This window comes from Zonotrichia leucophrys, chromosome 3, assembly GCF_028769735.1.
Source record: "Zonotrichia leucophrys gambelii isolate GWCS_2022_RI chromosome 3, RI_Zleu_2.0, whole genome shotgun sequence".
Taxonomy (NCBI): domain Eukaryota; kingdom Metazoa; phylum Chordata; class Aves; order Passeriformes; family Passerellidae; genus Zonotrichia; species Zonotrichia leucophrys.
The window spans coordinates 38,631,138-38,657,336 of record NC_088172.1 but is presented as its reverse complement, the minus strand read 5'-3'; the positions used below and the strand labels follow the sequence as shown (position 1 = coordinate 38,657,336).

The window sequence follows — 26,199 nt, the reverse complement described above, 5'->3', positions numbered from 1 at the left end:
AAGTAAAGGTATTGTTTTGTAGGGATATTTAATTCGAATTATCTTTTCTTCTGGAGTATATATATCAAGTCCTAGTCTCAGACCACTGCAGAATTATAAATGCTGGTCCAGAAAGGGAAGAGGACATAAGAAAAATAATGGTACATATTTTCTGAAGGTTTCTATGGTATCTGTTAGAACCTACTGATTGTACTGAAATGTTGGGGGACACTCTTAAGAGTTTGACTAAGCAAGAAATCAGATTTCAAATTAACACCCTGAAAACACAATGCATTTAACCACGTATGCCTGTCAAATTAACTTCAACATACTTAAATACCTTCTACAATAACACAAATACACTTTATTTGTAAACATAAGCATTTGACTATACCAGGAGAACATTTTCTGATACTGAATTATGTATTTAAAATAGTAAATACATACATGCAAAATGCATACCTTTGTAGTGAGGGTTAAATTATGTCAGATGCTTATGAAGAAGTGTGCCAAGACTGCAAAAGAGTTGCATTTACCAAATGTGAGTTCCTTCATTGATAACTGTGGCTACTGCCCTTGAAAAGGTAGATGTCGTTGAATTAATACACTGTGACTTGATTGTTTTATACTCTGTCTGTTGTAGGAAATACTGGAAAAGGGTTTGAGGGTCAGGGAGAAGGGAAATGTACTGAATTACTCAGCATGCAGCAGCTTTCATATAAGAGGGGTTAAAAAAAGGAAACTAACATGGGATGAAATAGAGTTCTGAGAGCTGAGATGAAAAAGCAGGAAAGATGGTGGTGTGTACACTTACAGAATAGTGAGAGTTCTCAGGGGAATAATGAGAGGTAGGTTCATGAGGAGGGAAAACATGAGAAGAATGCCAAGTGTCTAAAAAGAATAATGAAAAGAGAAAAGACACACATATTCAAAGCACACAGTGCTACTTTAAGCTTGTTCTTTTGAGTACCACTAGTGACCCAGTTCTCATACACTCCAAATTTATGGGTGTCCCTAAGATTCAATATCCATTACAGACCCCAATATCCTCAGTTATAAACTTCTGACAGACTAAAGGGTGTACATAAAACAGGATGTTATGGAATAGCTGCCATGTGTCAATTTATCTTGTCTTTCCATGTCAGAAAATCATGTCTGAATAGTAGAGAAGAAATTTGACACTCAGAAATGAGATTTTAATATTTTGGAATATATTTTTAAGTATCATTCCTGCCACATACATGTCTAAAAGGATCTTGTTCAGTTTGTGCCATTTCCTCTAGTCCTATTACTGCTAGGATTGGGTTTATTTAAACTTTCATGGTAAGACCATGACTTTTATTTTCACTGTAGTTTGTAGTATTTAGCAGTATTTTGATTTTTTTTTTTTTTTTTTGGTCTGGCCTCTATATTTATTGCAAAGCAAAAAGGAGGGTAAGCAACACTGCATTTTGCTTCTCAAAAGAATACAGGAAACAAACTCCTCTTTTTTTTGGAAGGGAAGAGAAGCAAAACCAGCATGATGCATGGGCAGGCAAATAGCACTGTTCAAGGTTACAGTAGGGAATTCTGATTTTAAAGCACCTTCCTGACTTAAAGTCTGGCTTAGCTGCAGATGGTAGCTGGGCAGCTCTTGTCTCAAGCTCTGTATGAGATGTAGGCACAGTGATTCCAAATGTTCTCTCTCACCCTTGGAAAGAATGCATTGAGCAAAGGACAGACTTCAGAATCAGCACAGGGCAAGGTAATGATAGTACAGCATCAAAGTTCACAGTCACAGAATGGAAAAACACTGAGACCAGGCAGGATGTTCTGTGTGAAAGCTTTTCTATCAGGAGAGAATTAGGTCATTATAACCTGGTGTTGGAGGACTGTCAGGAGTTTAATGCTGTTCTGTACTCAGAGAAGCAAAGTGGGAATTGGTGTCATTGAACAAGAAATAGAAATGTCTGTGTGAAGGGAATGTGAATGGAAAGAGTAGATATTCCTGGAACAAGTGAGTATTTCTCTACTGACCCCACATTATCCTGATCCTTGCACCACTTATGGTGCTGCTGTGGAATTGTGTACACCATGGACAAATCCAAAATGTGATCTCAGTGCAAATGTCAGTAGATGCCTGCACTCCTCACAGTTCTTCGAAACTGAGTTTAGCAAAGTATTCCTGTTGAGAGCTAGCAGATGCTGAAGAGCTCTCCTGAGCACAGATGTGCACTTCTGTGGCTCTGGGCCAAAGAGCCCTATTGAGAAATTCCAGTCTGGCTGTGTAGAGAAGGAACAAGCACACAGGTACAGGTAGACAGGAGTTGGAGTGTGAATTGAGATTCCAGGTGGCAGGGGAATTGTAGCTCTGTGAACATGCCTGTAAAAAAAAATGTATGCAATCCTAGAATCAGTTCTTAAATACACTCCTGATACTGAAATACTCAATGAAGGTAATATGTGTTGTTTACTCAAACAGAATTATTCCTGCTTGCACTGTATTGATCCCTTGTGAACAAAACACTTCACTTGCTCATTCATTAATTCTGCTGCATAATCTTTTCATTTATGCAACAAAAAAGGTAGATCTTTTATACAGGCAACATTTAAGACTTATGATCTTTGCTTTACAGTTCCTTGTACTTTATTATAGATTTACCCCCAAGCAAGATCAAAACTATGGTCAGATTGAAAGACTTATTTACCTTTACACCTACTGTTTATTTCTTCCAGTTGCTTGTTGGAATCATGGCTCTTCTGAGTGGAATCTTAACCATAATGCTTCCAGAAACACTGGGAAAACCATTGACTAATACTTTAGTGGAAGCTACAGAAATGGGAAGAAACAAGAAAAGCTGTTCAGAAAAGACTCCTCCAGCACATAGTGGTGCAGCATCAGAAAAGATAGAGATGTTTGGTCAAGAAAGAGTCAGCACTGACAAATAAAGCAGCAGCAAAATGGCTGTTCCCAATTTTAATCACTATCTAATTTATATGATCTCTGTATTCAAGAAATGTGACTGTTCTATAACATCTGTGCCTTTTACTTTGTATTCTGTCTTCCCTTTTCAATACAGGAATTGTATGAAACCTTTTCAAAGTGACTGAGATACTGCAGAAAATTGATAGGATTTCTAGATCTCTAATCAAACTTACCCAGACTTTAAACTGACTTGCTGTGACCAGTTGGAATGATTACTGTAAATGTTGGAACCTACCTGATTACATGTATGTAAAAAAAAATGCCAATTCTTAGCTTCACATTTTCTGCAGTTAGATTTGTAAACCTACAACAAAGTGCCCTGCCTGGTCTCTTCCTGTTGCAGCTGCCAGTTACAGGCTTGAGACTTCAGAACACAGTAAAGTGTTAAAATTCAAGAGAGAAGCCTTATCATTGCATCAGGTCATATCAATAATTTTAAACTAATTTATTCTTTTTCTTTCAAGTTTTCTACTAGAAATGGTGCCATTGCTAACAAAAGGAAAGTATTCTATGGCACAGCTTCTGACTGAAAAAGTAATACTAAGTTTGCAAAATGTGCAAATAGTTTGTATATTCATTCTGTTGAATGGCAACTGTATTTTTATTAGGGGTTTAGAAAAAAAGTGTTCACTGGATCTATTGCGGTTTTAGTTTAGGTAAAACTGAACTGTCTGATCCCATTTAAAGTCACATTCATTCCAGACCATTATTTCAGTGCACCCTTTCTCACTTATTTCAGCTTACATCTAGCATCAGATTTTTCATAACTTCTAAGAGCTAGACCAGCAACTTTGCCAAATGCCTCCAGGAAGGGCTTCATAGTCCTCAGTGGAAAACAATAAATGGCATATGGCTCTTATTCAGGGTCTCTGCACAGAAGTGGATTTAGTTATTAATTTTTGGTAGAAACGGTTTCCACTCACCATTTTTCTCACAGATCAGCTGTCTATAACTGATTTTTTCCTTATTATATCACACAAAACCAGTTAGAAAAATAGAATCCAAAAGATGGTAGCTGGAGGACACTGATCAATAGAAGAGTTACTAGTAACAGTTTTAGTCAAAGTTACTAGTAACAGTTTTAGTCAAAGTGTCAAAACATGCCACTGCTGCATCAACACATGCCTCATGTGTGCATCAACACTTATTGTTGGTGCAGTGGTTCTGTCTTATGACTCTGGACCATAGAAAACTGATAGAGAGGAATGCATCATTCTGGCTGCTTCTTTTATGGCTTTCTCCCACCTCCCCTTTTTCAGTCTCTCGCTAGAGCTGGGGGTTTCTTCCTTGTCTGAGGATCTGCATCTCCTTTGCTTGACTACCCTTGGTCTGAGGTGAGCAGCACAGCAACATCTGCGTGCTGAGGTTCAGACAGCCCTCTCTTGCCTGGGCTGTGTGAATTCAGTCCTCCCTGGTTTGAAATCAGTGTCTTCCCCTCTTAGGCCCCTATTCTCATGGCATGGTCTCATCAAAACAGGTCTTCCTTGATCTTTGCCATGTACCCACCCTAAAAGATGTCTCTAATACTGTATTCTATATGCTGTAGAAATTAATGGCCACATTTTTCAATTATATCTGCAGAGTTTTATTAAATTCAATGACTACTGAAACCAGACTAATGGTTTATATTCCCTTATAAAAGATTTTATTCTTCACTGCACTGTCCTAGAATTTGGTCCTGGTATTAGGAGAAAATAATACCTATATGAGGATCAACATGCTTTAAAGCAAATAAAAATCAGTAAATTTAAGTTCAGGGAGTTTCCCTGAGATAATTACATAGAAAGCAGAAAGGAGTCTTCATGCTTCTTACAATTCTGTGGGTGTTCCAGTGTTTGCAGGGAAAACCTCCAGAAAGACCTGCATAGAATACTGTGGCTTCTGTCCAGATATGAGTTCAGCAAAAGCACTTAACCTTCCCCCTGTGAGTAATCCCATCATTATTCTGAGAATGACTTGAATACATACTTTGATGACTGAAGATCAGATTACTCACATGCTGTGGTTTTTTTATTTTGCTGAAGAGCAGACCCAGTATTCTTCCACTGCTTTCAGGTCCCCCTCCACTTCCCAGAGCACAGCAGAGCAGCTCTCTTTATCTGCAAGATCTGCTGCCAAACTCTTCCTGCCCTGCCTTAAATAAGGGTTTAATCATGCTAAAAAACCACCATCATGCAATACACCTAACAAGGAATTAAACTGGTACTGTCTTGCCTTACAACCACCCTCCCCACACACAGAGCTCCAAAATCTTTCCTTATTTGGGGGATCTTTCACACTGATAGTCCCTCTTTTAATATCTCAAAACTCTAACTCCATCTATCTTAAAACTCACTACTCATAACTTTTAGGAACAGTACAGTCTATTTCTAACAAGGTATTAAAGAATATTTACAATTAAATTTTCTTCTTCCTTATCTGCTGAGAAACTGATTTTGGTCTTACCCCACCAAGAACACCCAAAGCATATTCCTTTGTGTTCCTTTGGCTTGAGGGATTCAGGATCTGGTCATGTGTAATCAGTACATACAAGGTAAAGAAAAGAACAAGAAAAAAGTTAACTACACAATGATACTGATACTGCTTACAACTAAAATTGAATTGAGTCTAGACCACAATGCAGCTTGATGGTTTAACCCCAAAAGCCATTTCCTCCTGTCACTGAAGTCACTTGGTATTTGGTCTTTAATTCAAATGACCCCTGAATTTCCCTGAACTAATGATGTTACTGTTTTTCCTTGGAAATAAAATGTTTGTTGATTTACAGGTACATCTTTTGTGATTTTATGCATCAATAGCATAGAAATTGCCTTGGGGTGTCCTATTCTTTAACCTGAGGAAGAGTATTACTTTTAAAAAAAGGAATTAGCATGTATCTCTATGTCTCTAGCATTTCTATTTGCTTGTTTTTTCCATATGGGCAAAAATATGTTTAACACTAGTCATGCATTATAAATGTAGGAAAATCAGGGTGAGCTGCTTTCTTTCTCTTAAATATTCATAGATTTTTTAAATCCCCTTGCAAGAGAGCACTGAGTTTGAGAACAAATGCTTCTGTTCCAATGGGGCATATTTTCATTTCAGTGCTCATAGGAAGAATTAATTTTCATAGTTTCCCACTTCAGTTCACAAGTCCTTTTATGTTTGTATTTGTCATCCTTATCTTAGTGCAAATTTTTGTGCTCATCAATGTCTCTGGAGTTACACAATGGTTTTATGAGATAATGAATTAGAGTCCTTATCTGTCTTAATTGCTGGTCACTATTGCATGATGGCAAATATTTTTGTCCAAAATTTGATATCCAGTTTTATTAGACAGTTTTGCAATTTTTTAGGACATACCTTTCTGGGTTAAATATAACAATAAGAGCAACTATTATTAGTTTAATGATAACTAAGGAAAAATAGTAAGTACATGTGTTTGATATTTCAAAATTGTATTTTTAAGCTATACAAAAATATATATATTTTCTATTTTAACAGCTTCATTCAATTTCTCTGTGCAAAATTCTGTAATTTAACCAACTATGTAGGAAAAAATTGCTATGCAAATCATGTGTGGTTATCATATGCTTTGGGTGGTACCCTGAATGTCTGAACAAGGGGTGAAGCCTCCTGGAAGGCAGAGGGCTTTTGTGTCGTGACTCTGTGGAAAGACAAAATGGCCTGACATCCCAGCTCTGGCACGGAGTGAAGGATTTCACTGTTGGCATTCTCCTGTGTCTTCCACAGGTTTATTTTACCAACCCCTCAGGTGGAGTCACTCAGGAAGCCTCTGTGGCATCGGGCTCAGCAGTGTGCATGGCCTGTGAGTGCCTTTTGGAAAGGCTTAGGAAAAGGTGAGCTCACTTGTGCCTGGACTCTTGGTCCAGAAAGGCATTTGTGACTGCAGAAAGGAGGCTCTGGATTCATCCTGCACCCTTTACAAACGTCTGAAAAGTGTTTGTCTGAATCCTAGAGCAGATTCCTAGGGGAAAAATTAGACACAAGGACTAAAAAGAAAATAGAGTATTGACAAAAACTGAGTTTATTCTATCAGGGAAAATTCTAGTCCATGGTGACAATTAGTTACCTCTCACAGGAAGAAAGACTAAAACACATCTATGTTCTGATAGCCCCATAATTTTGTACAAGATTCTGTACTACACGGAGCCTGTCTTTTGGTTACATGGGGGAAGTATGTACTCGTAAGAAAGTTTGTTTGCCCAGAATTTGTGGATTTAATACAATATATTTTTATGGGTTTTTTTAAATGTGTATTTATTATCTGCAATTATGTGCAAGAATAAAGTCAAACACACATTTTTTTAATTTTTACATCTTTACCTGATTTAATGAACTTCTATCACCAACTCTTCATTTGGTTCACACTCCCTTAAAGAGGCCTGGCTGGTGTTTTGGCATTCCATGGAGATCCTACGGTTTAGGATGGCAAATATCCTGTGTGTGTCTTTTCCCTGTTTGTCTTTGCAGGTGTAAACCAAGATTTGGGTAATGTGTTAAGTGGTGACTATGACAAAAGGTGCATTAAAAATGTCTTGTTTTGCATTTCAGTTGCAGGAAAAACATGATTCTTTCTTGCCTTTGTTTGTATAAACTCAGTGGAGCAGCAGTCCCTCAGACACATTCAGTAATGACAAAAATAGCTGTAGATACTGAGGGATGGGTTTGAGTTACCAGAAGAGAGAGTAGGTGACCACAGGAATGACAGAACAATGTACTTGTAAGCATGTGGTGTTCAGTGCATGTGAAGACTTAACTACAGCTTCCTCAGGTGGGAACTGGAGTGGGCTCAAAGTGCAAGGAAAATAAGAATTGCAGCAATTCATAGCTCTATTGTTATTTGTCCCCTTAAAATGTCTCAGGAGCCTATTTATTCTTCACTTCCCTTAAATCTCCAATTAGTGCAAATGACTCAACTTTCCATGCATATTTTATTAATCTTGTGTTTTCTGATCAAGTTACACTCATTGCTTTGCTTCATCATTTTTTGAAGGCTTAATGCATCCTTGCCAGGTGATTTACATTCCTCTCTGAAAGTAGCTGGAGTGAATGGTCCAAATAGTTGCTGCTAAAGCTGAGAAACTTGAATCAAGCCTGATAGACTGATTTCAAGAGCACTGAGTTCAATCAAGCTGAGAAAAATCAAGCCTAAGAAGTATATACTTCATATGGGGAAATACCCTTTTTAGTATGATTGGTATATAAACAGTGATTACAGATTCCAGTTTCTGGACAAAACAACACTTTCAAAAAATTACTAACCTAGATTTATGAATAATCAGAAGTAATGGGGAGTATCTCATTTAGTGACAAGCCCACTCTATTGTCTCTGCATTCCTGGCTATCATACAAGCTATGGATACTGCTTGGTCATTTGTTGCACATAAGTCAGATCCAGCTATGGAATGCTCATAGGCATTCAGTTATTAACATTGCCTCATGATCTTCCACATGGAGATGAACAGACTGGCATAGGAATATGAACAAAACAGCATCAAGGGGTGATTCTTGTTAAGATTGTCTCCACAGCCTCACTGCTAGTGATGAGATTAAAAAGTGGTTTTGACTGAGGTAATCAGCCAAATGGCAAAACAACCATCCTAAATGGTTGGGCTCTCTCTCAGTAAATATCTTCACAAAGCTTTTCAATAGGAATGTCATCACTGCTGGGTTCTTCCTCATGGAGAGAGAATTCCCCCAGAAATAAGTAAATAACATGGGACAACAGCAAAATGAGGCACAGCTGAAACTCCTTGCTGAAATAGTAACTTACCATGGACACTGATGCTTGACTTGAACTGGTTGAAGAAGTGGCAGATAAATGGTGCATGCCATTCACAAGATCTGAAATAGGTCAGCACTGCTGTGTTCAGAGAGGTCATTTCTGCCCATTGTTATGGCTCTGTTCAGAACAGCACACAAAGCAAAGGGAATGCTAAGGTAAAAGGAAACACTTCTTAAGCACTGCTCAAGCTGGGTAGGTGGTGTGCTGGGATGCCACTGGCAGTCATGGTTCAAGAAGAGCTCCAAGTACAATCAGGGTGTGTTTGTTCTGGGCCAGAAGGCTGGCAGTCTCTTCCCAAACAGACAAATCATGACTTGCACTTTACCAAACACAATGTCTTTGTTCACCTTTGCAAAGTATTTTAGCCCATAGAAGATTCTTTTCAATAATATTATTATTAGATTAGGTATCCCAAACCAGTTTGAATTTCCTGCATCTTATTCTCAGGAAAAAACACACTGAGAATTCCATGAAACATTCAGACTTGCACAGACATCTGTCACAGAATGTTTTGATCCAAATCATTCAAATTTGGCAACATTCTAAGCAATAAGCAGTGGAATCTCAGGAGGAGAAGTAGCAGGCAGTTTTTATCTTAGCTGGAACCAAAACCTCTGTTTATATTTGTATATTTCCATATGTGAAAGGATCCTTTCCAAACCCATTGTAGATACCCTGAAATGACTTAGACCAGTGTTCATTTTACAATACAGCAGGCCTACCAAAAATTTAACTTCTAAACAAGCAAACCTGTGTTCCTCTGCTGCCTTCCCTTAGTCCCCTATTTTCAGAATACTCAGAAAAATCAAGTCATACTATAATTTGGGAGAATTGTGCCTTATTCCTGTCACTGTTGAAGGGAAAATCCTTTAAAAAGTTATGTATCTCAGAGATCAGTGAAGTGTAGTGCATCATGGCTTTAGTTTTCAGAGCACAGCTAGACTGGGAGGCAAGAACAATCCACCGTGTGTGGTGCGCGCTGCTGCTGTTCATACAGACACCCTTTGGATGGCTGCTGGCCTGAATTCAAATGGCTACAGAGAAAAGGCACCTGCTTGGAAGATTCTTTGCAAATGCTGTTCGACAGGGCTGGAGGGGAGTGGTCGGCAAACATCGTCCCGCTGAGTCTTCAGGGACGAATGCTCAGGCTGTCAAATATTAGCCAAAATATCCTGCCAACAGCTAGTACCCCGGAGTAATAAACCGGGGTGTACGGCATGCAATTTCATCCCAGAGCTCCTGCAGAGAGGTTTGTTTTTGACAAACTCATGTTTTTGTGCTGAAAACAGCCCTGCCTGGCTGCGCTCATTGGGGATTTGCGGTCTGGCAGGAGCCCGCTCGTTCCGCACCGACCTGTGGTGGCTGGAGTTCCCCTCCTGGCCGCTCAGCGCCGTGGCAATACTCAGGCAGCTCCAAAGCACTCGGAGCATGACTGCCTGTGAGGGACGGCAAAGGACAATGTACCCCGGGCAGCACAGCGGGTCCCGTTGGGCCTCCCCCGGAGGGAATATCAGGGGGGAAAGTCCTGGCAGGCGGCAGAGAGCCCGGCCCTGGCAGAGGCCGCCGGGCGCTCCGGGAGCGCTGCCAGCACCGGAGGCGGCCCGAGCCTGGGCCTGGGCACAAACAGCTCCTTCATCCAGCGGGGCGGGAGCCGGGCCCCGGAGCGCCCCGGGACAGGGTGCGGCGGCCCCCGCGCTGCCCGGGACGCCGGCTCTTCCAGGCGGGACCGGGGGCCTCCTCCTCACCAGGTATCGCCTGCTCTCCCCGCTTGGGTTGTTTCCAGACCGTACCTCTAGGTGAAGAAGTAAATGTCGGATGCCGGAGCCCTTTTGCAGCCGAGGGCCGGGAAGCGCCCGCAGTGGCTGCGTGGGGAATTCCCGCGGGCAGATCCCATCTCCCGGTGCCAGGCAGGGAGGGCTCGGCCCACACACCGGGGCGGGAGGGGTGAACCGCAGGGCTTAGCTGGGGGGAAGGCCCGGGATCGCAGCTGCTCGCTGTGCCCTTCTTCCCCGGCCTGAGCGGCGACATGCCGGCCCTGGGGAGCGAGGAGCGCAGAGAGGATTGATTTCCTCTCCCGTTTGGGAGAAAAGCGTGTGTAGGTGCTCTTGCTGAAGGCAGCTCTTGCAGGTGGCTGATGGAGGGGGTATCCCTACCATCCCTTCGGAGGTGTGTCCCATGCTTGCAAACAATCCATCTGAAGGAGCAGCTGAGGCCTCCCGGGGTCCCCTGTGACAGTGGCTCTCTGTGATCACCTGCAAGTCCTGCTTTCTGGCAGCAGTGCTGTGTGTGTGCCAAAAGGCTGAGGGGATCGCTAGGAGCCTTTAGAGTCCTTTGTTCGGTGAGGAAAGATCATCCTCGCCTTTCTCCTGCAGCACTTCCTAAAAGCACATCTCATAGGGCAGCCCAAAGAGCAGAAAGGGGACCTGGCCAGAGTCAAAAGGCCAAAATCAGGAGCTCCTCCACAGCAAACACCCGAGAATAAATCAGTCTTTGCCCAGAAAAGCCCCTCTCTGGGGTCGTGTGAAGGGGAGTAACACCAAGGGTGCTTGTAAACTGGGGAAGTGATAAAACAAAAGTGATCAACAAAAAAAAAAGAAAGGAAAAAGTATTCCATGGCATGCGCTGACAGGGACAGTGGGTACAGCTGCCCTAGTGGATGAGGAGCGTCTCCAGAAGCTCAGAAAAGCTTTAGCCTTTGCTTCCCAGTACCAGAGGCTTCACACTATTCAAAACAGTGTTTCAGCATTTACTTATGATGAGAGTCAGTTAAAAAAAAAAACACACACACAAACTAAGCCCTTCAAATATAACAGGTTTTGGTTTTCTTTAGTTACTTCCTGTTCTAACTTTTCTGGTCAACAGTTCAGCTGGGCTTTTTCCACTGTTTATTTGGGTGTGTAAATATGCTTATTTTGGTAGGCCAGCCAGATTGCGACACAAGCTAAGAGCGTCAAGCCTGCTGTGACCGTGGGCTGCAGCTGCAGCTGGCAGTGGATGTGCACGTTCCTGTGTCTCTGTGTGTGTGTGTGTGTGTGTGTGCGTGCTGGGGAACAGTGTGTTTGTCCATACTGGCCATGTTACCCACTGCCAGAATGATGTTAGAGCTGAAAGTTAGTGGCACTTAGTGGTGACTACAGCTATTTGAGGCAAGAAAGAATAAAGACCCCCTTGTGTCACATGAGGCTGACATTGTCTCTTCAGATTTGGGAGTTGGGAGGTGAAGTCACATCACAAAGTATCTCAGTATTTTTAAAACTAATTTGTTCTGGCCTGGGAGAAGCAGGAGTGTGGCAGGGACATGAAACCCACATCAGGCAACTGGTGTCCTCCTTGCTGGGGAGTACAGCTCCAGGTAACTCTTTCTGGCTTCTATCCTGTTCTTTGTACACTGTGAAGGGAGAGAGCTAAACAATACCTGTCACCATTCACATCCCTCCCCAAGAGCTACTGCAGCTGATCTGCTTTTTTAAATGCTGATTTTTGCAAAACACTCAGGCCTGTCTGAGGGGATGAGAAGTGTCAGCCCTGCTGGGACTAAGCTGGGCTGCCACATCAGCTAAAAATACTTTCTCCTTCTCTGCCCTCCACCCAGCAAGATGCAGGCCAGGGCAGAGCCACAGGTGGGCCTTGCACTCAAAGCAGGATCGGTAGCTCTGCAAAGCCTGAGCTGTGCTTGCTCATACAAGCTGTGTGTAGCCTCTGCTTTGCACCCAGTTAGTTTTTGGCATGAAGGCTTGTGTTCCTGGACTGCAGCAGTAGGTGCAGGAAAAGTGATGCATTAGACAGGTGCTTGTCATGGTCTTCTGAGATGTTCTCACAGGCTCCAGCACTGTCAGCAGCCCCTTCCTGCCCTCACTGGATTTTACAGCACAGGGATCAGTTGATATCAAACTGGCTCATCTGCAAAAATCCCATCTGAACTGGGTAGACTTGTGAAACCTGAATCTCCACCAAGCCACAGCTCCCCTTTCTTCCCCAGGGACAGGGAGGTCAGTCAGGAAATTCAATCTCCACCATGGTCCAAGGGCTTCAGCAAAGGAGAGTTGTGAGGGACAACTGAAAGCACATCTCTGGCAGGTGGATAATGTACCCGTTGCATATGTTCCAGGGCAGCTGAAAAAGCAGGGCTGTGCTTGTCCATGGACTGCTGGGAGGCTCACTGGGCACTCTGAGAGCCACACACCATTTCCACAGCTGCCAGTTCTGAGTGAGAAGGTTTGTTCACAAAGATGTATTTAGATACCTTTCTCAGAACCATTTTTCTCAGTAATTACAGAATTATTACCCAGCCCCCCAATTTCTCGTTGCTTACATTCTTCCTTACTTTCCCTTTTCCCTTCACACAGCATTTTTCCAGACTGGGTTTCTGGGTGTCAGCCATGCAGGCCAGCAGTTCTGCTCCAGGGTCCATTTTCCCCCCTGTACTGTGTCCTCTTCCTCTGCTGTGCAGGCACTTCTGTAGTCAGCTTGTAAAAGAAGATGTGATAATTAACAGAAAGAAACTTAAGCATTGCCCAGAGAGGAAGGAGATGGGTTGTAACAACCCTTGGCTGTGATGCAGAAGGAATGCAATGACAGGCAACCGTTCCTGCTGCTCTTTCCCTTCTTGCATAGCAGAGACATCAAATTTTAAGTAGTAAAACCTCAGGGGTAAGTGAGAAGCTGTGTGAACAGTTATGAGCAAGGATCTCATAAATAAACCTGACCTATCATAATTCCAGGTTGTCTGTCTTGCCTAAATGTACATCAAAGATGCCAAAAGCCACAGGAAGATGGTAAATCAGCCTGTCATTGTCAAGTGCAGGCACTGGTTTCCAGTAGAAGTTCTCAGAGAGCAATTAGTGAGGCTGGATTTCTAGTCACTGATAAGCAAGCCCCATAGGAGAAACCAGAACCATCAGGGCACACAACTGAAGGTCTGTCTCGCTCAGCATCCTCTCCAAGAGTGAATATTGTAGCTATTCCAGGAAAAAAATTAGTCATAGGCAGAAGGGATTCTTCCCCTATATCCTTGGTCAGATTTTGGTAGTAACCTGTTGAAGGGGTGTCTGACCCAGCAGGAGCCCCCCTACTCACTGTTCAAAGCTGCTAAAGGATTTATCACCTCTGAGGTTGCCCAGTCTCTCTCTCCTGGGCCCATTTAGTCCTGGCTTCGGGGAGTTTGCAGGGTGCATGGAGCTGCATGGTTCAGTTCTGCTTGGTGCCTTCACCAGTGTGAGACCTGAGCTGGTCATGCCAGGAACACAGGCTGGCGCTTCACTGGGATGGGCAACCAGGGGACTGTCTACCAAGAGCTGTGTGCCACTCCTCAGGACAGGTGCCAGCTCCAAAACTTGCCCAGGACAGGGGAAAACAGGGGGAAATAGCAACAGTGCTTTTCCTGGAGAAGCAATCAGCAGGTGAGGAGTGGAGTGGAGCCCAGGACATAAAGCAAGTTATAAAGTAATGCAGTGAGAGGCAGAAATACAGGTCCTTGGAGCAGCAGGACTGGCTGGCACCTAGGGACTGCCATGTGCTGCTGAGAGAGCATGGCAGCCTTGGGTGCCCACAAATCTGTCCAGGGTAGTGAGTCATGCTGGCAGTACAAGGACCAAGAATGGATTGGAGACCTCCAGTGTGATTTGCTTCCGCTGTCCAGGCAGTGACAGCCCTCACTGCTGGAGATCCCAATGTTCAAGTAACCTTTTGGCCTAACAAGCTTAAAAAAAGCCAATTTCTCCAGAGCTCTTTTCACCTGACACAATAGAAAACTTGATGAGTGCCTCAGTCCCTCAGATTTTATTGAGGAAACCTTCCCCAAAACAGCCCAAGCCCTAGTGGTGCACGTGCAGATCTGCTGAGGATGACATAGTGGCTGCTTAAAGACTTTTCAAAACTTTTTTGTCATGTCAAAAGCTGATTTTTTAAACCTAACCGCAGTCCTTGTTGTGTGCAGCAGTTAATTAGTTGTTGGGGAGGATTATGTTACATCTCATGGGGGTATTTCATAGCCTGATACTCGCCCTGGATGATAGTGATGTGTGATATGTTGTTTCCAAATGCAGGTAGGAGCCTCTCTCCTCTCTCTGCTTCCTGGAGATGGCCTCACCCAAGGTTGCAGTGGTGGGTGCAGGAGTCATCGGCCTGTCCACAGCACTGTGCATCACTGAGACTTGTCCCAGCTGTTCTGTGACAGTCCTTTCAGACCAGTTCAGCCCCAACACAACGAGCGATGTGGCAGCTGGGATGCTCATCCCTCACATCTACCCAGGTTCGTTTAATTCAGGGCAGCACTGCCCGTGGCACCTCATGCAGCTCTGTGCAGCGGTGCATAGAGGCTCAGAAAAAAAGGTGCCTTCACCTGTGTTCTCTGTCTGTCCCATATCCTTGACACTCATTTGAATGCTTCTCTTTGCATTATTCCTCTCTGCACGTTTGGTTTTGTTCACATGCAGACACACCGATCCACAGGCAGAAGCAGTGGTTCCAAGAGACCTTCACTTACCTTTTTGCCATCAGCAACTCAGCCGAGGCATCAGAGGCTGGCATTCACCTGGTCTCTGGGTAAGAACAGCCCTGGGGCAGCCTTTGGTACATTTGTGCTGTGTTCTGGAGCAGGTTTTCTTTGCTGGATTCAGGGGTATTCCCTTCAAGGAATAGCTTTTATGTCTATATTCCCAAGAAACTGCATTGTAGCTGCTCACTTATGATGTGTTTTTAGGCAAAATTCAGGAACAGGTGTTCACAGAAAACCTACTCAAGTCTGACCAGCACCAAATCTCTTTTAATAACCATTGTTTTCCACACTGTTACCTACTAGCTGTTTGCAGCAGGGATCATCTCCATAGGAATGGGACTGCAGGATCCTCCAGCTTCAGCAAATAGGTGCAGGGATTCTACTGGGTGTGTTGGGGGTGTTTTATGCTGCCTATTATGTACTGAGAAATTTGCCTCGTAGGAGTATTGAGACTGAGCACTCTGTAGCTTTATGGATACCCAAGGAAAGGGGAACAAGTGTGCAAGTGGCCCCACCAGGTCCTGCCAGGTGTCTGCAGTTGTGGTGGGGACGCTGTTTGAGGGCACTCTGTACGTACACCATCACTGGAAGGGCTCTCTGCAGTTTATTTACCCTGGTGTGCCACCCTCACACCCAGCTGTGCTGACCCTTCTGCCTGTTTGCCCAGACAGAAGGTATTGCAGGAGCAGGCAGCAATTTTTCCCCCTTGCTGTTAGCCTTGCAGAGCTGCACTGGTGGGGGGAAAGAGGTTCTGAGCTCCTGGGTTTGTTCTAAGATTGCCATGACACTTAACATGGCAGAGCAATAGCAGTGAAGTTTTCCAGATTTTTCTCTGTCCTTTTAGTTGGCAGATCTTTAAAAGCCCTCCCAAGGAAGAGTTACCTTTCTGGTCAGATATTGTGCTGGGATTTCGACCAATGTCCGAAGCAGAACTCCAGAAGTTCCCGCAGCACCGATTTGGTCAGGCCTTTACAACCCTGAAATGTGACTGCCCACCCTACCTCCTGTGGCTGGAGAAAAGGTAGGGTTTGCTGCAGGCTGGGCATGCAGGGGGAAACCCTGGCAGAGGGACTGGAGACAAGACAGGGTTTCCTTGAGAGCCTTAGATTTGAACAAAACTGGGAAAAGGCTGTTTCTCATTGCAGGAAATGCAACAAGCTCTTGCTTTGGGAGAAGCACGGGAAATAAATATAGAACTTTTCTGAAATGTGGAAGGCCCTATTTGTGCAATGTCCACTTTCTCCCAGTGTGTCTGTACAGTGGGGCTTGGAGTGTGAGCAACCCTGGGCATAGGGCAAACGTAGCCACAGGGGCTATGCTTGGCCAGCCAGACCTTGAAGGTACATCAGGAGCCTGCCATGTCCTGAGAAAATATGTGGCCGCTCCACATTTGCCAAACTTCCCAAATAGTGTCCTTCTAGTGTCCCTCTGTTTTTGAAGATACCTCCAGTGTCTGTGAGAATAAGCACATCTAGGAAGGTGTCTTATTGTGAAGACTTTCCTCTTATGAAGTAACTGGACCAATTAATCTCAAATTTGTTCAACAATTGGAGTAATTTCTTAATCCATTTAGCTGAAAAAAATCCCAAAATGTTAAGCAGCATCATCTTAAACACAGTTCTTGAAAAAGTTTGCCGGCATAAGATGGGTGATGGCTTCAGAGTTCATGCCTGGATTGACATCAAAGTTAGAAAATCTGCCAATTTCCAAATTTTTAAGTTTCCCCCCAATACCTCAATTTTGGAGAACCATATGAGAGACAGGATGCAGATCTAAAAGGCCTTTGACACCCTGGGACATACTGGAGTAAGTATTTAATCCAAATAAGTACCTCTAAATTGAGCAAATGGCTGTATCCGCTTGAGAGAAAGAGACAGGCTGCAAGCTGATTTGGGGTTAAGTAAAGAGATGTGTACTGACACCAAGGTACAAATTGCCAGCTCAGCTGGTTACTTGGATGCCTTTCATCACACTGCAAAATGTGAAAAAGCATTTCTTGTTGTAGCAGCCAAGCGGGCCGGGAGTTCTCCTGTGGCACCAGTGCCATGTGAGGTCTGTGCCATCTACTCGGTACACATGATCTGTCATGTTTCATTGCCTAACTGAAGCAAATTTCTGCTGCAGGACAGCTAAGTTGTACAACCCATTTAGTATCTGCCATGTGATTTCTGCTCCCTCTTATTCCTGCTGTAGTCTTCTTATTTCTCAAAGGATGTAATCTAATGAGATGATCAAGCTCCTTTTTTTTCTCTTCTCCCTGGTGATGAGAAGTGAGAGAATATTAAACATGTAACTAATTCTCAAACCCCTAATGACCTGAGCAGTATTTATAGACCATTCTCCTGGCAATCCACAAGGAAAATTTTTGTTGTGCCCACCTTGCTTGGCCAAAAATAGACTTCAGGAATTTTTTCCTGCTTACTTGCCCGAACTCAGGAGTTTTCAGGAGGTTTTTTCATTGGTGTATTTTTTATGATGTGGTGACAGAGTCCCAGTTACAACTCTAAGGAGCTCTTCCTGCAAGTTGCCCAGCCACAGCTGCTGCATGAGAGCTCCCCTGTTCTTCATAGACAGCTTCAGTGTCCTGCTCCATCAGGCCCCAGAGCATCAACTATGCCCTGGATTCTTGGCTCACTCACTGCTTTGTGGGAAACCACTGCCTTCATAGTAGAGTTGATGACTTTGCCAGCTGCTAGAATGTTGCAGAGGATGGGATTTTCCACTTAGTGCATCACAGACCTGTCTCCTGACATGCTTATGCTAAAACCCCCAGCAAAAACCCCCTGCAATGGGATCCAGCTGACAGCATGCAGGGACTCCAATTCATACCAGTGATTTTCCACAGGGAAGGGCTTCAAAATTCAGGCAAGTTCAGGGGAGGATTTGGCATGAAATTGAGTTCAAAAATGAATTTCAAGAAGAGGTGACTTTCACTGAAGAGCAGACGTGTATGTATAGTGCTCTGAGCTGTCCTGAGTGACTGCTGGCTGCTGCTCCAGAAGGTTCTGGCCACCCTGGGGGTCCTGTGCCACGTCTGCCCAGCCTTCGTGTGGATATTAGGGCTTGGCACATGGCATTAGATGGCTATGTAGCTCAGGAGGTGAGTTGGGAATGAGTGTGGCAGCACATAACAGGCACATTGAAAGGAGTGTAGGACAATAGCTCTGCCACTAGCATGAGCAAGTTGGTAAATAAATCTGTTGTTTCCCAGCTTGCTTGGGCTGTTAAATCTTGATACTGCTATAGAAATGAATCAGACCACAAAGACCTGACTGTTTGCCTAGGGTCTGATGCCAGACGCTTCTCTAAAATTGCTCAACTTGCTGTACTTTTTCCAGCCCCACCAGGATAGATACCTCTGAGCAAATCAGATAAATCACAAACAGAACCTCCATGGCATTTTCTTTGCTTTTTGTCCTATCTATTGTTTGGTTTTGATCAGTATGTAAAAGGCAAAGGCAATCTATCTCATTTGCTTAATTACATGTGGGTTTCTTTTCTGCCTCACTTCTGGAGTCTTTTTGCAGGTTGAAAGCAACTGGCACCCAGATGTACACCAGGAAAGTGGCAGACCTGTGGGAGCTGCACAGAGAATATGACATCGTTGTCAACTGCACAGGCATGGGAGCCCACCAGCTGGTGGGGGACGAGCAGCTCTTCCCTGTCAGGGGACAAGTACTCAAGGTTCACGCTCCTTGGGTGACACAGTTCATCCGGGATGGAGATGGCTTAACTTACATCTATCCAGGAATACACAGGGTGACCCTGGGGGGAACCAGGGAAAAGGGGAGCTGGAGTCTCTCTCCTGATGCTGGCACTACTAGAGACATCTTTGACAGATGCTGCTCCCTTGAGCCCTCACTGCAGGGAGCTCAGGATATCGAGGTGAAGGTGGGCCTGAGGCCATCCAGGCAGTCTGTGAGAGTGCAGAGAGAGGTTTTGAGCCAAGGAGGAATTAAGCTCCCAGTGGTCCACAACTATGGGCATGGGGCAGGTGGCTTTTCAGTGCACAGGGGCACGGCCAAAGAGGCTGCTGTCCTGGTGGAAGAGTGCATTTCTGCTCTGCAAGCCTCCTCATCAAGGGCTAAGCTTTGAATCCCAGAGGCTCCTTTTCCATTTACAGCTAGTGCTGAAAGCAGCAGCTTGGACTTTAGGTCCATTACTGTATAGAAGGGAACTAAGTCAACATCTTGTTCCAGTGCAGATACTCAGTGGTATCTGTAACCACCTTGGAAAGGCATGATGTGTTGATCCATGTATTAGCCCAGCTGATCATCTCCTCCATCTGCCCTGGGCATTTATCTTAGTCTCATGTGAAGAAGACAAGATACATAACAGGGATCAGATTGCTGCAGTATAATACAAATAACATCAATTTAGCATTTCTGCACCTGCATCTAAAGGGTGTCAGATGCAGTAGGCTCAGATTCAGTAAAAATAGGTTGTCTCCTCTTGTACCAAATTTAATCTAGAATTGCCCTTGCTTCTGCCGCCTTGCTGACAAATTTTATCATTGTCTATAGGATTTAAAAGGAAAAGAAAACCCCATGCAGTGCTGCATTGCAGTGCTGCATTACAGTGCTCCAGGTCAGCTCTTATAGAAAGCAGTGTTAGGTCACTGTCACACACAGTGACCAGGCAAGTGTGATTTTAAGAGCAGGTCTGTAATACCCATCGCTGTATTTGCTCATATTGCACCTCAGGGAGCTTAAAGTTTCTGCTAATATTGCCCCACATGAACTACAGTTTTGTGTGTCTTTTCTCATGCTAGTTTGCAAATCTGTTTTTTCCCTTCAAGGCCCTCTTGGTTTTGCTCTTAGACACCAGTGATTTCCCCCCAGCCCCTCCCCTCCTCCCCCACACAACATTGATATGGCCTTTGTTCTACTGAAGAGGATTTTTCAGAGTGGGCTGGGGAATGCAGCATCCCTTTTCTACTTCACAACAACACTGTCTGATTTCCTTGCAACAGCTGATAGGAATAAATTGGAGACAAACCAACAAGGGTTCTAATACCGTCATCGGTTTTGTAGAAGAGCCATTTAAGACTGGATAAACACTCTAAAGAAAAATGTGTCTGTAACTGGACAGGAGCGAGCTCTTCTGCTGTAAGAAAGCCGAGTCCTCTGCTCACTCCATGGCAGAGGCTCTGTTGGGCTTTACACTCTCCTCAGCAATTCAAACCCTTTGATGTGTCTGAAGATAATCACTCCCCAAAACTGGATCTTACCATCAAAGTACAGGTCTGACTCTTAGTGAATAAATGACTCATTAAATCTTTAATGGCTCACTTGAGAGTGTTATCATCCATTTTTTGTCTAGCTTTTTTGTCCATAGAATTACAAAACCATTCAAAATCCTTCAATAATTCCAGTGATTAAAATTAACGGATAAATAAAGTTCTAATAATGAAGCAAAGGTCACTTCTGTAGTGTTTTCTTTCATAAGCAAGGGATTTTCTTTCATTTGGAATGGCCTGACAGGGCCAAGAAAGGCCACACTCAGCTACCAACTCCTGCTGTTCTCAGGGGGGATGAGGACAGTTATCATTTGCAAGGGACAGCTGTCAGAAGAAACATCACTAAATTAAATTATGGGTCAATAAGCGCCTGGGACCAGCCTAAGCCAGCCCTGCCTTCAGCAGGACTGAAGAAGAATGAAAAGGAGAATCCTCATTTTCTCAGCTCTGAAAGCTAATTTTGCACTCCCCCCTTTGTCCCCCCCCATTTGTCCTTTCCAGTGGTATGAGAGGGCAGAGCTGCTGCTTTTGGCAGCAGTGTTGGCGTAGGGCTTGTCAAACTGCAGCTTTGTCCTCAGCTAACACAGAACATAAAAATACATGGAAACAGAATATAAGAATGGACTCTTTTTCTTAATCTTTATTTTAAGCTTTATAATAGCAAACAGTGTAACTTGTCCTGGAGCAAGAAATGCTACTAATGCTAATAGGGTGATTATAGTCCCATAAGAAAGCAAAGCTGTCCTTGTGCACTTCTCTGCAGGGTGATGGGGTTTCTTCTAATCTACTTCTAAAAATTGTCTGTTTGATGCAGTGTCAAAAACAGGTTTGGCTGCAAAGCTTATCCATCTGGTGTCCTAGCTCTGCTCATAGCCAGCAGGGAGGACAGCCACTTCTGGTCTAGGGTCTTCCTCATCTGAGGGGTAGCTCAGTGTTTCAGATGATTTGTCTTCCACAAAGTTGTTGACTTGCTTCTAAAACCATTTATGGTGCTTCTATACTCCCCAACATCCTGTGGAAACAGGTTCTGTAAAGGGAGAAACTTCTTTGTCCAGGAGCAGAGCTTGTTGCCTTCATCTTTGTCTTAAACCTAAAAATATCATTTGATGCCCCTTTCTTCCATGTTATGAGAAGTAGTGACTCCATGTCCCATTTGAGTTTATAGAGTTCCACCATACTCTCTCTCAGACTCTCCTTTCCCACCTTGAAGAATCTTGGTTTACGTAATACATAATTGCCTCACTTTCACAAGCCCTGATCCTCATGGGGTTATCTGTTGGAGAAGACAGCACAGTGAAGCATAAGCAATCCAGAAGGTTCCTTCTCCAAGTGATAGAGCAGCCAACAAGGCGAGGTCCTATGCTGGACCCTGTTCTTGTCAACAAGGAGGGGCTGGTGTCCCAAGTGAAGATATTTCTCAGGGGTCAGTATTGGGGCTGGTGCTGTTAAAAATCTTTGTCAGTGTCACGGACAGTGGGAGTGAGTGCACCCTCAGCAAGTCTGCCAATGACACCAGGCTGTGTGGACACACTGGAGGGAAGGGATGTCATCCAGAGGGACCTTGGCAGGCTTGAGAGGTGGGACTGTCTTGAACTGTCTTGGACTTGGCCTTGCTGAACCTTGTCATGTTCAACAAGGCCAAGTGCAAGGTCCTGTGTCTGGACTGGGGCAATCCCAAACACAAATACAGGCTGTGTGGTGAATGGACTGAGAGCAGCCCTGAGGAGAAGGACCTGGGGGTGTTGGTTGAGGAGAAGCTCAACATGACCCAGCAATGTGTGCTTGCAGCCCAGGAAGCCAACTGTATCCTTGTCTACATGGAAGCAGAGTGACCAGCAGATTGAGGAGGTTGATTCTGCCCCCCTGCTCTGCTCTTGTGAGACCCCACCTCAAGTGCTGCATCCAGCCCTGGGGACCCCAACACAAGAAGAATATGCACCTGCTGGAGGGAGTCCAGAGGAAATAATGAAGATGATCAGAGGGCTGGAGAACCTCTGCTATGTATGTAGGCTGAGAGGGCTGGGGTTGTTCAGCCTGGAGAGGAGACAGCTCTGGAGAGCCCTTACAGCACCTCCCAGTACCTAAAGGGGGCTTACAAGAGAGTTGGAGAGAGATTTTTTGGAAGGGCATGTAGTAACAGGAATGGCTTTAAAATGAAAGAGGGTGGATTTAGATTAGCAAAAAATTCTTCACTGTGGGGGTCATGAGGCACAGGTTGTCTAGAGATGCGTGTGCATAATACCTGGAAGCATCCAAGGCCAAATTAAATGGGGCTTTAAGCAACCTGGTCTAGTAGAAGGTGCACCTGCCCATGCCTAGGGATGGAACTAGATGATCTTTAATGTCCCTTCCAAACAAAACCATTCCGAAACTATGACCCCTCTTCACTTCATAATATATTAAAATGCTTTCTAGTAACTAGTAAGCATTTAAGTGGCAACCAGATACCTGTCCTGAGTAGTACTAGGTGTTTCAGAGGCTGTGGCTGGGTAGTGAGGCAGTCTTCCTCCCAGATCAGCCAGGTGTTTTTCTCTGCTGTTGGCTATACTGACTCAAACTGCCTAAAGGAGTTGCAAAAGCCATCTCATGAGTTTGCACAAAGTAACAACTGTTACTTTGTGCAAACTCATGAGATGGCTTTTGCAACTCCTTTAGGCAGTTTGCACTTTACTGCCTTGAACAAACTGGTACCACCAGCAGATCAGTCATTTGCCTGACTGATGGGTCTGTGGATGAACACTGGCCCTACATGATCCCTCTAGGATGCAATTGGCAGCTTCTCTCCGCTGTGAAGAATGGGTGATTTATCCTTACCTTGTCTCTCTATCCTGTATGCAGTTGCTGACTCATGAGAGGATCTTCCCTCTTACCCCATGCCAGATTAGCTTCTTAATGGGTCCTTGGTGACAGATGTTGTTAAAGGCTTTCCAGCAGCTGAGCAGATCACAGCTAGCGGATTGCTCTCATCTGCAGCTTCACAGTTTCCTCTGAAGCTGTCAGAGGGTGGTGGAGCACAGCTTCATAGGCTCTCACTGCAAAGCTCTGCCAATTCTCCCCTCTTAGTCTGTCTCTCCTTGCAACTATTCTGTTACTATGGCTTTTGCTGTTTGCCTGCCACAGGTGTCAGATTTAATGGCTTGCATTTCTCTAGATCCCTTTCAGCACTTAAAAGAAAACAGCATCAATTGCCATCCTTTTTCTTTGGCTGTTTTAAGTAAAAGCTTATACACTGGCTCTTATAGTGCAATAATTTCCATTAGCATTCCTTAAAAACCCACAAGCAAGTAACATCTGCTTTTCATGAATTTGCTACTATCCGTTGCATTTGTTTGTTCCAAAGCCTCATCTAATGACCCTTCAATCTGAGGCAGCTTCCCTGCATTATCCCTTTAACAAATGGTTCTGCTATGGGAATTTCACTAAGCTTCTCTGTGCTGAACACAGACACAAGTAATCTGTTTAGCTGTTGTGTTAGGATGTGTTTCCTCTCAAACTCCTTTGCCACCTTGATCATCTGCTGACTGCACACTCTGGTCACCTGCAGAACCCTCCAGCAGGCTCCCTGCTCCTGCTGGGATAGAGGAGGCTCCTGCTGGAATAGAGAAGGCTTTTTGTCTCAAAATATTTTTATAGTCTTCCTTTCTGTTTCTGCTTTTAATTTGACAGAGTTCATGTCCTTTTCCTAATTTGGAGGGGATCTATTTTGGTTCTTTCCCCTGTAATTTTTATCATGCTATTACAATGACCCAGTAGTTATCTTCCTTCTGGAATATGTCTGATGTTTCTGACTTGTAATTATAATGAGGTCAAAATGGCACCTTTAAACAAACATAGTCATGATTCTCTGCTCCTCTCTTCCTCTTCACTTCTCCAGTTTCTAGCTTGAAATTCTTTTTAAAATCTCATTCTCACAGAGGTTTTCTCCCTGGTTAAAGTCATGCCACAAAAAGATTGGGCATTCTATTCAGAAACCTCATCTTTTTGTTCCAAAAGCTTTCAATTTGCCAAGAATATGCCCTAATATTTTGGGAATAACTGAACATCCTTCTGTTATGTTTCCCTGGGCATGGAAAATTTAAATAATCTAAAATATATCCTCGATCCATAGTGATGCTGCCCTGTGCCAGCTGTGCACCTGCCCACAAAGGGGAGTCACACTATTTCAGAGCCTTCAGGCCAGCTCACTGCTGCTGACTGCTTTCAGGCAGTTGAAGTTTGTTGAGATGAGTCCTGGCTGGCTTCAGCTGCCCAGCCCCAGGTGTCGGTCTCCAGCAATATCTCATCAGCCATCCCTGAGTTTCTGCTCCTCGCTCAAGACTCATGCCAGGAGCTGAAGCAAAGCTGCAGCCTCTGTTGCCTCTCCAGCTCCAGCTGAAGATGAGCCAGCAGCTAAGGAATTTTCAAAACTCTGTTTTGATCTTAAATCTGTCTGTGCTGCTGCATCAGCTCTGTAGATTTCATCTGGAATCACAGAACAAGTGTCAGAGAAACACTCTGGGAGAGGAGAGGATTAAGAGTGGAAGGTTCATTAAACCTCCCTGACTTCCTCATGCTGATGAAAGGTGTCCTGAAAGAAAGACTTCACTGTCACCTGGGCAAAGCATTTTATCCCTGTGCTGTTCCTTAAGCATATGCGTGTCTGGACATAAGTTATCCAAACTGTGCTTGAGTATTTCCTTCTTATCCACACTTTCTGATCTACACTGAAGAGGCACCCCTGGCAGATGGCAACCAATCTGGCACACTCACATGGAACTTCAAAGGTGTAATTGTGGTATAGAAAGAGAACGATTATATTTTGAGATATTTTTATCAATCCTTGTGATTCCAGAGAGCAGATGGGATGTGTGATGGATTTTAGAGCTTGAGCACAAAATGATAGTTTTCTGCAACAAGGAATTTTGTTGATTTTCCTCACAGAAATAATGCCATAAAGTCATATTTCTTGATAGAGGCTTTTGCTTCTCTTTAAAACAAATTTCTGGAAAATACAGGAAAATTGGCATTCACTATTCATTAGCATTCTCTTCCAGTCAAGGACTATTTGAGCTAAACTGCAAATTCATTAGGAATAAATGTAGCAATTAGAGATAACATCATGGCGTGGACCGAGATTTTTGTTGTTTTCACAGCAATCAAGTGACTATTGTTACATTGTCCGCTGCTCTGGTCTATCCTGCTCTATTCCCTACTTTCCACCAGAGGGAGATATTGGATCAAGCAGTTGCTGAAAAAAAACTTCGCACCATCTCAAAGAGCAAATGCAGTGATGCTTAATTCAGTGGAAATCTGGGTGCCTGTCGGGCTCCTACATACCTACAGGGCTTGGGGGATTTGGGTGCTTCAGCAGAGCTTTGAAAAAGGATCGTGGATCCTTTATGGATTTATGGAGAACACTTAAAAGTAGTACAAGAAAATGTGAAGGGAGCAGCATACAAGTGGTTGTTAATAAAAAACCCCAAGGAAAAAAAAATAGGTAAAGCTGCTGCTATAGCAGCATATCCCAGAGCTTTTCCCCCACCAAAAGGCTGGAGAGAAAACCATTGTCTTGGATAGCCAAGTGTCCTCAGCTCCTCATGTTGTGGGTTCTTGGGGTCCCCCAGCCCCTCAAGTAATGCCTGGGTTGGACATCCTGTGGAGCAGTCCCCACGGGGCTGCACCCTGGTCCATGTGTCCACTGGCTCCTGACCAGGCTCCTGGTGAGCCCAGACACCATTCTGGGTGCTCAGGTA

At 44.1% G+C, this 26,199-nt stretch overlaps 2 protein-coding genes and 2 long non-coding RNA genes across 6 annotated transcripts in view; 2 read left to right on the top strand and 2 right to left on the bottom strand.

Annotated features, from left to right (window-relative positions):
* Window positions 1–5,710, top strand: part of SLC22A16 (solute carrier family 22 member 16) — a 34,052-nt gene extending 28,342 nt beyond the window's left edge. The window contains exon 8 of the mRNA XM_064707881.1: window positions 2,695–5,710. Coding sequence (XP_064563951.1) covers window positions 2,695–2,907 — 213 coding nt within the window. The 3' untranslated portion in view covers window positions 2,908–5,710. The remainder of the gene's footprint in view (window positions 1–2,694) is intronic.
* Window positions 1,169–2,831, bottom strand: LOC135445440 (uncharacterized). The gene is made up of 2 exons (XR_010439525.1): window positions 2,667–2,831; window positions 1,169–2,341 (listed from the first exon to the last, which is right to left on the bottom strand). It is a non-coding gene; the product is annotated as an uncharacterized LOC135445440 (long non-coding RNA).
* Window positions 5,340–11,059, bottom strand: LOC135445441 (uncharacterized). The gene is made up of 3 exons (XR_010439526.1): window positions 10,523–11,059; window positions 8,721–8,849; window positions 5,340–5,449 (listed from the first exon to the last, which is right to left on the bottom strand). It is a non-coding gene; the product is annotated as an uncharacterized LOC135445441 (long non-coding RNA).
* DDO (D-aspartate oxidase) lies at window positions 10,104–20,641 on the top strand. Of its 3 annotated transcripts, none has more exons than XM_064707884.1 (6): window positions 10,104–10,480; window positions 12,846–12,947; window positions 14,777–14,982; window positions 15,167–15,275; window positions 16,073–16,249; window positions 18,756–20,641. In XM_064707884.1, the coding sequence occupies exons 3-6, from the start codon at window positions 14,811–14,813 to the stop codon at window positions 19,321–19,323; spliced, it is 1,026 nt and encodes a 341-aa protein (XP_064563954.1). In that variant the 5' UTR covers window positions 10,104–10,480; window positions 12,846–12,947; window positions 14,777–14,810; the 3' UTR covers window positions 19,324–20,641. The 3 variants fall into 3 exon arrangements, with proteins under 3 accessions (XP_064563954.1, XP_064563952.1, XP_064563953.1); XM_064707882.1 differs by having other exon boundaries at window positions 12,841–12,947; XM_064707883.1 differs by lacking the exon at window positions 12,846–12,947.
* The last annotated feature ends 5,558 nt before the right edge of the window (window positions 20,642–26,199 follow it).

Excerpts from the sequence above, each read along its gene's own strand:
- DDO (XM_064707883.1), top strand. The coding sequence starts at position 14,811 with ATGGCCTCACCCAAGGTTGCAGTGGTGGGTGCAGGAGTCATCGGCCTG. Across the intron at positions 14,983-15,166 it reads CATCCCTCACATCTACCCAG|ACACACCGATCCACAGGCAG; the intron begins GTTCGTTTAATT and ends GTTCACATGCAG. Across the intron at positions 16,250-18,755 it reads CTCCTGTGGCTGGAGAAAAG|GTTGAAAGCAACTGGCACCC; the intron begins GTAGGGTTTGCT and ends GTCTTTTTGCAG.